Here is a 15,590-nt window from a genome sequence, read left to right as displayed (position 1 = left end):
AAGTTATCTTCTTTACCTTTGAACTAAACTCTCCAGATATATAGGTTGACTAAGTGGACATGTTCTTATGCGAGATTTACATTAGGGTTTACCTTTGTTTCAAGGGATATAACATAAGGGCTTTAGCAAGTAGGGTTATGTTAGGTTTATCTAATTTTTCATAAAAAGATCTGCAAAAGGTAAACAATGCAAAAAATGGAAAATAAACACAATTAATTAAAGTTTCAAAACTTCTAAATAGAAGCTCATCACTTTCTTATATCTCTTTAACTGATTTTACTTGACTGAAAGTTCTCCAATTCAATAAATATTACACTTGAAAATCATTGTTTTCAACCCTTCTTATCCATTCCTATGAATGTCTCTGATAACACCCAATTTCCTAAAATCAAAGACGTAGTCTTAGGTGATACCATAGGTCAAGGAACTTTTGGTTGTGTCAAAAATGCTCATTTAAAAATAGACCCCAAAGTCATAATAGCTGTCAAATTTATTCATATTCCAACATGTAAAAAGAATGGACTATCTGATAAAGATATCACAAAGGAAGTTATCCTACATTCCAAATGTTCCAAACACCCAAATGTATTAAGATTAATCGATTGTAATATTTCAAATGCTTATATGTGGATCGTTATGGAAATGGCTGATGGTGGTGATTTATTTGATAAAATTGAACCTGATATCGGTGTTGACTCAGAAGTGGCACAGTTTTATTTTCAACAATTAATAAGAGCTATTTCTTACCTACATGATGAATGTGGGATTGCCCATAGAGATATTAAACCGGAAAATATTCTTTTGGATAGGAATGGTAATTTGAAATTGGCTGATTTCGGATTGGCATCACAATTTAAAAGGAATGATGGAACTATTCGTGTTGCTTCTGATCAAAGGGGATCCCCTGCTTACATGGCTCCTGAGATCTTATATTCGAAAGGTGGATACTACGCCAATTCAACAGATATTTGGTCAATTGGTATTCTACTCTTTGTACTATTGACAGGAGAAATACCCTGGGAGTTGCCAGTAATGGAAGAGAAGAATTTTGCATGTTTTATCCAGAACAACGGTAATCTAAACTTAGGCCCATGGGCAAAAATCGATTTCTCTCATCTTAATCTTCTCCGGAAGATGCTTCAACCTGATCCAAAGAAAAGAGCCTCTCTAAAAATATTAAGAACACATCCATGGTTTACCAAAGGTGTACGTTTTGCAAATTCTGAAGGATTATGTAAGGATCCTGCAGTTCTTGCCAAAAAATTATTATCTAACTTACGTATCTCGCTGAGTAATGAAACATACGAACGGTTTACTCAAGACGTTTCTTACTCAAAGCAACACTTTTCAGCCTTCAGCTCAACTCAACCAGTCGCTAGTGATCTAGCTCAAATAGAGCATGATTATATGAATGTTAACGCTTTAACGAACACTCAAACTGCATTTACCCAATACCCATTCGACAACAGGGCAGAAACATTAATGTCACAAGAAGCAAAATGGACTCAATTCATCAGTCACGATTTTGCAGCATTACAATTTTCCGATGAAAGTAACGCAACAAAGAATACTACCCCACATTTGCATTTTAATCCTAATAGACTTACCAAATTTTATACTGTCGAAAGCTTTGAAACAATATTCCCAGTTTTAGAAAAATCACTATATTTAGCTGGTATAAAAGTTAAACCCGATTTGTATGGCAGTTTCTCTGAATTAATATCAGAATTAGGCTATGAGAAGGTCGTCCCATTAGTAATTAATATCAAGACACATGACAGAAGAGGCGGCACATTAGTAGGATCGTTAGCTATTCTCAATGTTGACGAAGATCTGAAAAGTATAGGATTTGATAGAAAATCAGGAGATCCATTGGAATGGAGACGTCTATTCAAAAAAGTTGCCTTATTTTGTAGGGATATTATTCTGATTCCTAATTAATTCTTACATGCTACAAACCTCCTTTTTTTATTTCTCACGCTTAGAGAGCTCATCATAAAACTTTTTCAATTCAAAACTCATGATACCCACTTTATTATCCAAAAACTGATGTTTTTCCCTTTATTTCCTTTTCATTTTCACTGTAATTCTTTGCACTAGTCTAACTTCTTATGTATAACTAATTACAATTATAAATAGTTTATATATAGAAATAAAACATTTGAAATTATTATTGTAAAAAAACAATGTGCTCTTTAGAAATGAATATTCGAATATTACATATAAAAATGCTTTCCGATTGGTGTTAACCGATGCTAAAGGAAGATGAGCTTAAAACTTAGTTATTTTTATCTCCAGTATAATACTCTAACTTCATCATGAAATCTAACAATTCAATCCTGAGATTCCGACGTTCTTCAACAGGTAGCGAAGCAAGTTCATCAGGATTAAAGGTTCGAAGCCTATTCACTAATTTACGCGATTTTCTACATGGAAAATGCATCCTCAATGAAGGTGTTGTGTCCCTTGAGGTACCATCTCCGTCTTCTTTTCCATCGATCACGAAAGACGATTGTAAGTCATTCTCGAGTGGTACTTCCTCCGCCATATTGTTAACTGGAATATTGCCAAAAGCTGGAGCCTGTTTGGTTACAGTATCTATTTCCTCTGGAAGATGATCTTTTGTAATGATTGGGACATCGCATGGAGCATCCTCTTGTTGATGTAGAATAATTGCACTGCTATCTAGGTTTAATCGTTTATTTAGAGCCTTATCGATTTTTGTATGTTTTTTCTTTTCTATTCTTCCACTCCCAATTTTCAAAGTATTGAAAATAGGGATACGTATCGCAGGCATTGGTGAATCAAGAACTACGTCTTTATGGGCAGTTGAGGCATTAGTTTCTGTCATATCTTGAGAAATCTCCTTATCCAGTTCATCTAGAAGTGTATCCTTCGGCGGTTCTTCGACTAGGACGAAGTCATCTTGAGTAGCTTGTTGCTCTTCGAGAGCTCCTATAAGATGACTACTCTTAGATGTTGTCGAGTTCTCTCGTTCCTCAGTATCTACATTTGTACTTCGAGATTGTGGATCATCAACAATAGTTGCCATTGGTAGCGCTAGTTTGGCTTCTCCTATCGAAGAGTTCTCGGTCATATCTTCCAAACCTTTCTTTTCTTTTGATATTGTAGTACCTTCGATATGGGTTTTGTTCCTAGGTTGTTCCATATTTTCGGTTACATTATTAGAAATAATATGAATACTATGTTTATGCATATTTAGTTCGGGGACAGTGACATGCTCATCTTCTACGTGAGTTTCTATTTCTCGATGAGGGGATCGTGACGATTTGGAAGCACCATCTTCACCCTTTTCTTGATTCGAATAAGATGAACCAGTGTCCTCGATTGATAAATTTCTACTTGTCGAGAGGGTGCTTATTTCACCTTGTTGAATATTGTCTACACCTCGTTGCTCAGGGCTGCAAGCAAAAGGTAGTACCACATTGCCGACAGTGTACAGGTTTGAGCTACCTTCTTGTTTTTCTTCATCTACCTTATCTTCAAGATCAGGAGCTTCAGCATTTGTATCTGAAATGTTATTAATCTGTGTGTCACCTGTAGTTGGACCAATTTGAGTGCTTTTTGCCTGTATCATATTAACGTTTTCAGGATCCTCGACTTCATCCAACGTTTGGGTAAACGATGAATCATCAATCCTTTTATTAACGGTATCCGAAGGGGAGTATACTTCTGGTAGGTCTGATACTTCCTTCGACTCATTCTCAAGATGATTTCCAGTGAGTTGTCTTATTTCTTGGCTTTGTGTACCACTTGGTGTCTCAATAGATGTGACGATAGCTAAATTCTTAGACACTATAGTATTATTTTTATTTTCTTCTTCAATACTTGAATTGTTAAGATCGTTATTCGATTGCGATTGCGACCCAATTGCGATGATTTCTTTCTCTTCGTCCTTTTGAGTGGCCGGTACTTGAATTTCATCGGAATCTTGAATTTTATTCGTATAAACATCACGAATATCTCGTGAGACAACAAATTGTGCCTTTGGTTGCACAATTGCCAAAGTTTTATTTACTTCTTGGTTATCGCAGTCCTCCAACTTTTGTGAAAATAGTTTGAGTTCTTCTTGCGTTACACCTACTACTGTGGAATTTTGAGCACTTCCAACACAACTGGCTAGTTTCGATAAATATTTTGTTTTGGACTTTGGTAACGATGACATGAGATCTTTGGTAAAGTTAAATGAGGTTCTTTCGTTGTATTTCTGAAGTTGAGCTAAAAACTTTTCAAGTATGCCAATACTCTTTCCTTGTTCATCTTCAGTAAAAATGTGTTGATCATCTATAAAGAAGTTTATCAACTCAGACGAAACCGACAATAAGGCGTCTATTTTCTTCAATGAAATAAGCTCTGAAACTAACTCTAATAGGAAAAATTTCTCTTTGTTACTAAAGAACTGATGCAGAATTAATAGCAGTTTTGGATTCATCGACCCACACCTATTAACTATAGTTGCAATAGCTTTTGGAGGGAAGGAATTTAGTGTATTTGAATCTATATTGGCCAAAAATTCTGTGGCATTGCTTTCATACCCGTGGTTTATACAGCTAACGACTAATATTGCCACCAACTGCCAAGCTTGTTTCTCGTAGAAAATCGTAAATAACTCTTTAATAAAAGCCTTCTTATCAAGAATATTTTCGCTACACGGTTCGTCTAGGAAAAGGCATGATTCAATTTTCACGTAGTTTTTCTTAAATAACGTAAATTCATCCGTCTTCGCTACCCACATAATGATCTTGTATTGGACGATAGCAGAAAAATCCTTTAAGTTATTAAGCAAATAACATTTCCTGTCATCTGGTAAGATTTCGCTTAGATCATGGTAGTTCATAATAGCAGGTGTATTCAAATATGAAGGTTTCTTTTCTATACAATGTCGTATGAGATCAGTTCGGTTAATCTGAATTAGCAACGGTACCATTGAATCAAAAACATCGATATTATCAGGAAGCACATCATGTAATAGGACTAATATATCATCGTCCAATCTATTAGAACATTTTGAAATGTAAGTTTTGATGAAGAATATTAACTGTTTATCCTTCCAGTTTCGGATATTTAAAGTAGTGCATGGATTCTGGGCAAGAGATGTCTTTACACAAAGATCTAAATAATTTTCCACAATTTGAGATGAAGGGATCATATTAACAATATTTGTTAGACTTTGAAACTCGGGATAAGTTAGCATTGGCGATAATAGAGTGGACCCAACCCAATTCTGTATATAATCTCTTGAATTCTTGTCGTTTGTATTAGTTAGAAATAGCTCTATTACTGTTAATTCTGATATTTGTGGTCGAGTGTATTTGATAATATCCTTTAATAACTTAATTAACATATCAGCGTTGTCAGTAAACAGGTTATCAAATGATGCTAAGTACTTTGAGAAGATATCTCTCTTGGGGTTGAGAATGATGTTGGGGAAAGTTTTACCCAACAGGCAAGTACATCTGGAAAAACATTCAAACAAAACATCGTTTTTATTTTTAGTGGTATAGGATGTTTTGTATAATTTTGTCAAAGAGACAACAATATTTCTATATTCCTGGAAAACTTCTTCAGTTTTCAGTTCATCTGGTATTTGAGCTATTAAGTCTAATATAATCTCAGTTTTCACGGTTAGGAACTTCGCATTTATTGGAAGCGAATTCAAAAATAACCGAGAAATCAATGTGTATCCGGGATGACTTAGATGCGTAGGTAATGGTACAATATGATCTCTAGATATTCCGACTGATGCGATGACTTTTACAGGATTGTTGGGACTGACTTTTTTATCGTTTCTTATATTCTTGCTTTTACCCGCATTTGATGTAATATGTTTAGAAGTAGAAACTAAGTTGAAGAGGGGAGCACCCAGTAGCTGCAGCAATATACCTAACAGACGTGTCTGCACATGAAAACTAGGTGAATTAAAGATGAAATTCTCATATATTGGTTTAACTAAGTTATCAAAAAAAAATTGAAATGTTTCATAGGACAAGTTTTTTTGTAACAACAAAAATGCAGTATATATAATACCAGTAACATAATATATTATACCATCACGGACGTTATCATTGCCATGTTCAGTCTTAGAGATTTCTAACGGAATTTTGAGAATATTTAATAATGGAATCTGGTAAGCAGAGTCAAGTTCAGTGACATGGGTACAAATGCAATAGGTTAAAATACGCCAAACTTTCAATGATAATAGCTTAGTTTTCCCATCGCTATTCTTGAAACATAATTGAACCAGATTCAACCAATCTGCTGAACTCTTATCATGTGTCTTATCCTTATCTAACAGGTGTATTATATTTTTTTTATTGTTGAATAATAATCCTACCATGGCAAGCCATAAATCTATACCTACTTTATAATCCTTCTGAACCAAAACTAAGTACTTTATCTTATTTCTTAATAACTGGCCTAATGTCATACTGTTGATGTCAATCTCTAGATCATTGAGAACAGCTGTGGAGTTAAATTTTTCCAAAGTTCCTTCAGGAACTGATTCATTCAATGTTTTTACTTCAACATATTTGAATATTTCTTGGTGACCTTCTTCAACGTCTAGGCATTTCTTCAATAAGTCCAAGAGAACGGCAATCGATGTGTGTGTTATTTTGATCGCGTACATATCCTCATCTAATACAATCTTAGATAAAAGTTCTCCAGGTAACCAATCTGATATTTTGGGTATCATTAGTTTGGGGAATTTATTAATATAACATCTCATTAACAGTAATTTTTCATTCATTAAATTAGTACTTTTTAAATCTTTAATTTTCGTAAAGGTGTCAATAATTCTGAGTATTTCATTTTTATTTAGGTAATAAGTACTAAACTTCTCATCTTTTAAAAATGTTAACTGAGAAATTATAATCACCTTACTTGAATTCTCATTTACCAAAGCTTCTTCAGATAATTTATATATCTCCTTTAGCATAACTTGCAATGGCTTCCTTTTATCTAGCCAACATATAATTTTGAAATTAGATAACATAATCCCCAGAAGTCTAATAATTTGAACATATTGTCTTGAAGTAAAAGGATTTTTCTTCTCATTCCCTTCCAAAAGTTCTTTTTGTTCATCTTTCAGATTCGAGATCAGAATTTTTATCAGATTGTCCAGATTTTCCACGATGATACCTATTTTCTTATCAATAACATCTGTGGCATTAAATCCATTTGGTATGATTGGAATGATATTATTAAAAGTCGCAAATATTTCAAACTTTTTCAAACCCATATTTAAAAAACTTATACCACCTTCAATAATATCTCTAAATTCTTTGATATTATTAGGATATAATAAACTATGGATTTCTCCATCTGCCCAATATTCAACTTTTCTTGGATCGGCATGAAGGAAATCGTTTGTTGCGACACCAGCGTTGGATGCCGCTAAATTGTTCGAAACTGTTTTAGAATATGTCACATCACTACTGGCTTTAATTGTATTATATTTGACTGGTGAAGATGGGGTTTTGCTATTCCTTAGAATTGATTTAGATGGTGGTTTACGATCTGATGATGGAGGATGTCTTGGAGACGATTCGGGTAGAGTTTGAGTTGGAGATGATTCTATTTCAATCTTGTCTGAAAATGCTACTGTCTTACGAATTGGAGAAGCTGAATTACTTTCTGAAGTCGATCTTTCTAATCTAGTGTCGTTATTTAGTTCAAATCGTCTTAGATCGAGATGGGGTACTGTAGAAGATGTTTGATCCATATTATTCACTCTTCGCCTTTTGGGCGTTGGGGACACATCATTAGCAGCTTTATGTGTCTGTACGGATACAGGTGAAGTTGACGGTGGTGCAGGTAGTTGAGAATTAAACCATTGTGTGAGTACTATAGGGGATGAATTTGAAGTTGATTTCATTTTTGATTTTTGATTAATATGTTTATCTAATAGCGTGATGGCTCGATCATTTTTCCTAGGACCAGAGGACTCTTTGGATGAATCAGACATGGTTTCTCTTTCAGTAATTTGAGTATATTAGGAAATCTATGTCCCACGTATAATGCTGGCACCACAATTTTTAGAGAGAAATGGGCTCGCGGCTATTGAAGAATATATTTATATATTTGCCTTTTTATGTCCTGTATTTTATGAAGATTGATCTTTAAAAATTAAAATTTGATGTTACTAACTTAAAACGCGAATCGCCAGGTATGTAGTCTATAACAACGATAAGAAACTCTTCAATGAAACCCCATAATATAGTTAGCAAACAGCAGCAAAAAGTTGAGAGTCTGAAGGACATATCAAATGCTGGGGAAAGCGATTGAATGAATTAAGAATCAATGAATGAAAGTCCGATTGTCACATACTGTTGTGATTTGAAAGTAGTTCTCTTAGGTGAATCGTCAGTGGGGAAGACGTCAATCGTTACCAAGATTTCTACAGGTAAGTTTCAGAAGGGTGCTGCTACAATTGGTGCAGCATTTACTACTAAACAAATACAATTCAATGAAATTGAAGAGAATGGTGTAGAACAATGCTTTAAGGTGAGTATTGAAATATGGGATACTGCTGGGCAGGAGCGATATAGATCATTGACACCCATGTATTATAGAAATACAGATGTGGCATTAATAGTTTTTGATCTTACGCAAGAAGCCAGTTTAAAGAAGGCGAGAAGTTGGATTGATGAATTGAAATCATATTTAGATTCCTCTTCACGAAGAGATAAACATATCTCGATGATATTAGTTGCAAACAAAGTTGATCTTGTGGCTAAAAATGACGGAACCTTCGATATTAATCAATATTTGGAGAATTGGGATATACCAAGTGAATATCCATTGAAGATAGTAAGTGCGAAAACAAATGAAGGTATTAATGAGTTATTTGATGATATTATTAAAAAAATACCGAAGGATCAATTTGTTAAGGAGGATGCTCAAGCTAGACGACCATCCACGATACAATTAAATTCAAGTATAGCAGACAACAGCACTGGTTGCAACTGTTGAGAAATAAAAGTAATAATTATACACTTAATATGGTGCATGTACATTACGTCGAAAATTCGTCAAGTTTTTTCGATTTTAATTCTACATGTTTTTTTTATATAATATCTTACATATGAAAAAATAAAATAAATTACAATACAATCCACAATACAATTCACTTGTTTTTATTTAAGGTGGCATAACTTTAATTCAGATGCTCTCAGAAACAAGTTGACAATCAGAGAAAATGCGTTCCACTTATGACAGTTCACCTGGAACTGGGAAGTGACCAACCCATTCAGAAACTTCCTTTGTCAATTTTTGAACATGTTCATCTTCATCACATAATTGTTTGAAGTTATTCAATTTGGATCTAACATCTTTATTTTCTGGTGATTCTTGAGATTTCAATCCGATGGCTAATTTAACTGCAGTGTCAATATATTCTGCCACTTTAGTGAATTCAGCAGGGCCAAATCCTCTTGTTGTCATAGCTGGAGTACCAATTCTTAATCCAGATGGGAATAAAGCAGATTTATCACCAGGTATAGTATTCTTATTGGCAGCAATATTAATTTTCTCTAAGATAGCTTCTAAACGAGCACCATCAATACCGAGACTAGATAAATCAATCAACAACAAATGATTATCTGTACCACCAGAGACCAATTTGAAACCACGTTTCAATAGTTCTTCGCTTAGGACCTTGGCATTGTTAACAATATTTTGTTGATATTGTTTAAATTCTGGAGTCATTGCTTGCTTTAAAGCGACAGCCAATGCAGAAATAGTGTGATTATGTGGACCACCTTGATGACCAGGGAATACAGAGAAATTAATTTTCTTTTCCAAATCATAATGAATTTCCTTCCCACTCTTTGTTGTCTTCCTCAACCCCTTTCTAAAGAAGATCATTGCACCACGAGGACCTCTTAACGATTTATGAGTCGTAGTAGTAACGATATCAGAATATTTAAATGGAGATTCAATGACATTTGCAGCAACGAGACCAGAAATGTGAGCCATATCACTCATCAAATATGCGCCACATCCATCAGCAATTTCTTTAAACTTCTTATAATCCAACAATCTCGCATAAGCAGATGTACCAGCAACTATAATCTTTGGTCTAAACAATTTCGAAGTCATTGACAATTGTTCATAATCGATTAATCCAGTCTCTACATCCACTTTATAAGGCATTGTATTGAAGTATTTGGAAACATAAGAGATCTTGGTTCCTGAAGCCAACTGATACCCATGAGATAAATGACCTCCATGAGGTAAATCCAACCCCATTAACCTATCTCCGACATTCATTAGTGCAGAATAAGTATATAAGTTAGCTGGAGCACCACTTAAGGCTTGGACGTTTACGCCCCATTCTTCTGGGTTTAAGTTGTATAATTCAAGGGCACGTTTTTGACATAGCGATTCGGCCATGTCGATAAATTGGTTACCACCGTAATAACGTTCTCCTGGGTATCCTTCTGAGTATTTGTTTTGCATTTCAGAACCTAGAAGGTCCATTACTGATTTGGAGGTGAAGTTTTCAGAGGGGATTAAAGTGATGGAATGTTTTTGTCTGTTACGTTCTTGTTCTAGGATGGAATTCATTTCTGGGTCGATTTCTCTTACATGTTTGGAGATTAGGATTTGATCATTGGTGATTTTAGTGGATAGGGAACGGATGATGCATTGAGATGATAAAAGTGGTTTCACAGTACGTGCTGATAGTAATCTTGCAGAAAGCATTGCTGTTTTCTAGGTGTTTATACTTTCTTGGTGTTTTTAATGCTCTTAATTGATTAATTATTTACGTGAGTTAAAAAAGATAAGGAATTGACTCAATTGGTGAAAAACCTGTTTGATATATTCATGTTTGCCAACTCCATCAAGCAAGACTCATCTCTCTGTCTCTGTCTCTCTCTGCTCTACTACGTACATATGGTAGACGGCTGAGCGAGTTTGTAAGTACATAAGTAAATTTTTCAAAATTTGATACAACTGTGGGACATGGATTACCCTCCCTGGTGCAACGGTGCAACGATGCAACTTAACCAATAGTTTATTAATGTAACAGTTCATTATGCCAATGGGGAAGTCTATATAGGTTGGGCTCTCTGTGTTCAATAGAGGTCAATACCAGGTAACACAACATTTCTAAGCAGCCACCATCAATAAACACGATGAGGAGTATATTGAAACTGGCGACTCTGGGCGCCGTGTCCACAGCTACCATTTCCTCATACTACTACATTTATGGATCGAACAGTCAAATTCCGATAATACCCAAGAGATGGAGACGCGTTGAAGATGAAGTTGATCAATTGCTAGAAGACAAAATGACACTTAAGGGTAAAACTGGCAGGCAATTAAATGAACAACTGAATCTGAATACAAGACATTTGCAAGTAGACCAAGAACTTTTGATGAGGTCTAATCTGAATGAGACTATGAAGGATATATGGAATAAGCAAATACGGACTATCGTCCGTTGGATATTCTCTGTAGGGAATTAACCTGCATATATGGGCAGAAACTATGAACAGCGAGCTTATTATCCCATATATTCATTTATAATGCTTTTTTTAGTTATGATTCCTCAATAGAAAAAGCTGCTCCCTGTTTGTTTCCTAATTGGAATAGAATAGAATAAATAGCCGCGCAGTCTCTGCTTCCCACCACATTAAGTTGATGCAAATTTTGAAAACTTTTTGGAACATTCATTAATTAACTAACAAGATAGCAAGCAACTGTCTATGTACTGTATATAGTGTCGTATATATTCAATTTTACCATAAGACAATTCATAGTCTACTGCCAGTGTGTTGTTATCCCTACACATTACGCTGTTTTTCAAAATGTCTGCTAATAACAACAAACCAGATTCTCATATTGATTACGAGGACGCGATAGATTACTGGACCAATACACCAGCAACAGTGGATGGTGTTCTCGGAGGTTACGGTGAGGGAACCACAGTTCCCACAATGGATGTACTTGGTTCCAACCATTTCCTACGTAAGTTAAAATCAAGAATGATTCCAGAAGAAAATTATAGGAAATATGGTGCTGATATTGGTGCTGGGATTGGACGTGTCACCAAGACAATGCTGCATAAACATTGTGCTGTCATTGATTTGGTGGAACCAGTAGATCCATTTTGTAAACAAATAAAGGAAGAAGTGAAGGAACTTTCCAAACAAGGGAAAATCGGACAAATATATCAAGTGGGCATGCAAGATTGGACTCCTGAAGAGGGGAAATATTGGTTGATTTGGTGTCAATGGTGTGTGGGACATTTACCTGATGAAGAACTGGTCAAGTTTTTCCAAAGATGTGTGAAGGGTTTACAACCAAATGGTACTATAATTGTCAAGGAAAATAACACTCCATCAAACCAAGATGATTTCGATCCGGAAGATTCTTCTGTGACAAGATCTGACAAGAAGTTTAAGGAATTGTTTGAAAAAAGTGGATTAAAATTAATTGCGACTGACAGACAAAAGGGCTTACCTGAAGAACTATACCCAGTGAGGATGTATGCTTTGAAACCGAAGACGGTATGAGGAAAAACTCTCATCGGGTCGGATCATACGCATACAAAAACAAATAGAATCCTGGATACAACATAAAAGTATCCATTAGCATATAATAACATTTATATATAAAGATAAAAACAATATTAATATTATTATTTAAATGATCGTCTAATACTTCTCGAGCAGCTCTCATTTCGATCATTCGATCATTATTCGTTACCCGCATGGCGATTTTCGCGTTTTTCTTTTATTTATTTGGAAGTTGAAATCTCATAGTTGTACAAAGTATCGAAAACAGTACATACTCTTTAAATGCTAATAGCACCAAAAAAACAAGAACCCAGAAACAAATATATACATATTATTCCCTATTTGTTAGAACTACCCCATCCCTTTTTTAAGTAGTACATTGCGAGGCTCATTAAGATATTGTTTGGTTATCGTATTTGGTGTCATATCTAAGAAGCCGACTTTACAAGGTACTCCAACATATTTGAATCTTTGGTTTTTGTGTAACCATAACCTGATCCTACAGAACTAATTGAACTATTTTTCTAATATAGTCAAACAAAAAATATGATTAACTCTCCTAGTGATTCGAAACTAAATGGGTCCATAGATGGGAATGAAACCTTCCCGCAGGGTTCCCCTAACGTTAATGATACTGTACATTCATCATCGTCAGCTACATCCAACTCGATATCATCATTGAAAACATCAAATAGTCAACCTTTCGCACAAACAACTACCCAACAATCGCGACCCAATGAGGTTTCTTTATTACAAAGATCAGAAATAAAAAAAGTAATGGATTCAGATGTAGCAATCAATGCCCTGTTGTCAAGATTAAAACAATCATTATTAACATGTGAAGAATTTACAAAATTTATACGTAAGAAATATATCTTTGAAGAAGAGCATACACAAGAACTATCCAAGCAATATAAACATTTCTTCACAACTGCTTCTCAATCTAGTTCATTAATCTTTGTAAGAAAACCAATTCACGACGTCCTTGCATTTGATGGGAAATTATCGGTTGTGAAGGAAAGTTACGTGAAAGCACTACAAAAAATGTATGATGAAATAAGCGCTTTATTATTGACAATGACTAAGATGAGGAAATCAGTGAAAGAGCATAGTAGAAGATTGGAAAAGGATGTCTCTGATGCAATACATAGTGCAGAAAAGGCTCAAAATAGATATACCTCTCTATGTCAAGATTGGGATAAATTAAGAATGACTGATCCAACAAAGACAAAATTGACATTAAGAGGTTCCAAGACAACAAAGGAACAAGAGGAGGAATTATTGAGGAAAATTGATAGTGCAGACTTGGAATATAAACAAAAAGTGGACCATTCAAATTCATTAAGAACTACTTTCATAATAAGAGAAAGACCCAAAATCGTTTCAGAATTAAAGGATTTAATTTTGGAAATAGATACTGCAATGACTATTCAATTGCAAAAATATACAATTTGGACTGAAAATTTGATCCTAAATAGTGGTGTCTCCATAAGTCCCTTGGATTCGAATAAGTCAATGAAAGCTGTCGCATCATCTGTAAAGAATGAAAAAGATCTTTATGATTTCTTAAATAAATATAACCATGCCGGGAAAAATTCTTTGTTAGTAAATAGAAATTTGATCCCAGTTAATTATAAGAAATATCCATCTATGATGAAACATAATAATAAAGCTAACAAGTCCCCCCCAAAATTTGCAGTGGACCCATCAAGAAATTCAATACCAAAGAGAGTGATTTCGACACATAATGAAACACCATTCCAAGACACACCTCAAGCGAAATCATCGATAATGACAGATCCAACGATAACTGCTGGAGCTACCTTGGCTTCAACATCTATATCATCCCCTAGTAGCCAACCATATACGTCGCCAGCTTCTAGCACTTATACAACTCCACAAAGTAAACAAAACATATTCAACTCAAACCAGCAACTACCCTCAACTCCTTCCCACTCAGGTGTAAATGCCGTAGATAGGGTTGCATCAAATCAATCCAGTGTAGATCAACGATTTCAATCATTGGATCCTGGTAATCAAACAGCACGTCTACCAAGCATGTCCACAACAGTGGACTCAATGGCAACATCAATGTCTGATAGGCCAATATCTCACATACAAGCAGATGCAGCAATGCCACATGGTGTAAACAATAATTTTAAGACTTTCGGCGTTCCCTTAGAATCATTGATTGAATATGAACAAGATATGGTACCTGCCATAGTACGTCAATGTATATATGTCATCGATACATACGGGTTAGATCTGGAAGGTATCTACAGAAAATCAGCGAATGTTTTAGATGTAAGTAAATTGAGGGAAGACATAGATAAAGATCCATCCAATGTTTCAATGATTTTACCATCTAAAAATTTCCATGATACAGATATTTACCTAGTAGGTTCATTGTTAAAGGCATTCTTTTCGTCGTTACCTGACACATTATTACCCAAATCAATAGCTGAAGAAGTGAAAATATGTTGTGCAATTGATGATCCAAAGACAAGAAAGAATTATATGCATGGTTTGATTTATAAATTACCTGATGCACAATATTGGACGTTAAGAGCTTTATTATTCCATCTGAAAAGAATATTGGAACATGAATCGAAAAATAGAATGAATTTGAAAGGATTATGTATTATTTGGGGGCCAACAATCATTCCTCCAAATGTTGATGACGAGCATGATGTAAACTATCAAATACGTTCCATGGAAACTCTGTTAAGCGTCGCTGATCAAGCTTTCGAACCAGAGTGAAATGGTTTTGGTACTTATGTAAAGCATTGCAAACTGCAACTAAATAAGATATAACTTATACTTACATAATATATATATAGACTTTAATCATTTATTTTTTTTATCGACTGGTTCGATCGTAAAGGTCATCATATAGAATGATCTCATAGTGCTGTAGATTAAGCTAGAGAGTAAACGGGGAGAAAAGCCTATTGGTTTAGACTTACCATTAACTGTAGGAAGTTTAAAACATGTTTCTCTTGGCAGCCATGAAAATTTTTGGTTTATTTTAGTTTACTATAG

At 34.8% G+C, this 15,590-nt stretch overlaps 7 protein-coding genes across 7 annotated transcripts; 5 read left to right on the top strand and 2 right to left on the bottom strand.

The window, feature by feature from the left end:
* Positions 1-354: 354 nt before the first annotated feature.
* On the top strand, positions 355-1,941 carry CHK1 (serine/threonine protein kinase CHK1; the record flags this gene model as incomplete). Its single annotated transcript, XM_003668700.1, has 1 exon — positions 355-1,941. One exon carries the CDS (start codon positions 355-357, stop codon positions 1,939-1,941), a length of 1,587 nt encoding a protein of 528 aa, XP_003668748.1.
* Positions 1,942-2,278: 337 nt separating this feature from the next.
* On the bottom strand, positions 2,279-7,987 carry RIF1 (DNA-binding protein RIF1; the record flags this gene model as incomplete). Its single annotated transcript, XM_003668699.1, has 1 exon — positions 2,279-7,987. The coding sequence occupies one exon, from the start codon at positions 7,985-7,987 to the stop codon at positions 2,279-2,281; it is 5,709 nt and encodes a 1,902-aa protein (XP_003668747.1).
* A 335-nt stretch (positions 7,988-8,322) lies between these two features.
* YPT10 (Rab family GTPase YPT10) lies at positions 8,323-8,994 on the top strand (the record flags this gene model as incomplete). The annotated part of the gene is made up of 1 exon (XM_003668698.1): positions 8,323-8,994. The coding sequence occupies one exon, from the start codon at positions 8,323-8,325 to the stop codon at positions 8,992-8,994; it is 672 nt and encodes a 223-aa protein (XP_003668746.1).
* Positions 8,995-9,231: 237 nt separating this feature from the next.
* On the bottom strand, positions 9,232-10,728 carry SHM1 (glycine hydroxymethyltransferase SHM1; the record flags this gene model as incomplete). Its single annotated transcript, XM_003668697.1, has 1 exon — positions 9,232-10,728. The coding sequence occupies one exon, from the start codon at positions 10,726-10,728 to the stop codon at positions 9,232-9,234; it is 1,497 nt and encodes a 498-aa protein (XP_003668745.1).
* Positions 10,729-11,162: 434 nt separating this feature from the next.
* Positions 11,163-11,495, top strand: MIC12 (Mic12p; the record flags this gene model as incomplete). Its single annotated transcript, XM_003668696.1, has 1 exon — positions 11,163-11,495. One exon carries the CDS (start codon positions 11,163-11,165, stop codon positions 11,493-11,495), a length of 333 nt encoding a protein of 110 aa, XP_003668744.1.
* Positions 11,496-11,837: 342 nt separating this feature from the next.
* Positions 11,838-12,545, top strand: TAE1 (N-terminal protein methyltransferase; the record flags this gene model as incomplete). Its single annotated transcript, XM_003668695.1, has 1 exon — positions 11,838-12,545. The coding sequence occupies one exon, from the start codon at positions 11,838-11,840 to the stop codon at positions 12,543-12,545; it is 708 nt and encodes a 235-aa protein (XP_003668743.1).
* A 549-nt stretch (positions 12,546-13,094) lies between these two features.
* On the top strand, positions 13,095-15,308 carry RGD1 (GTPase-activating protein RGD1; the record flags this gene model as incomplete). Its single annotated transcript, XM_003668694.1, has 1 exon — positions 13,095-15,308. One exon carries the CDS (start codon positions 13,095-13,097, stop codon positions 15,306-15,308), a length of 2,214 nt encoding a protein of 737 aa, XP_003668742.1.
* Positions 15,309-15,590: the final 282 nt, after the last annotated feature.

This window comes from Naumovozyma dairenensis, chromosome 2 (assembly GCF_000227115.2).
Source record: "Naumovozyma dairenensis CBS 421 chromosome 2, complete genome".
Lineage (NCBI taxonomy): Eukaryota > Fungi > Ascomycota > Saccharomycetes > Saccharomycetales > Saccharomycetaceae > Naumovozyma > Naumovozyma dairenensis.
The sequence above is the reverse complement of the archived record's forward strand: the minus strand, read 5'-3'. Positions and strand labels throughout refer to the sequence as shown.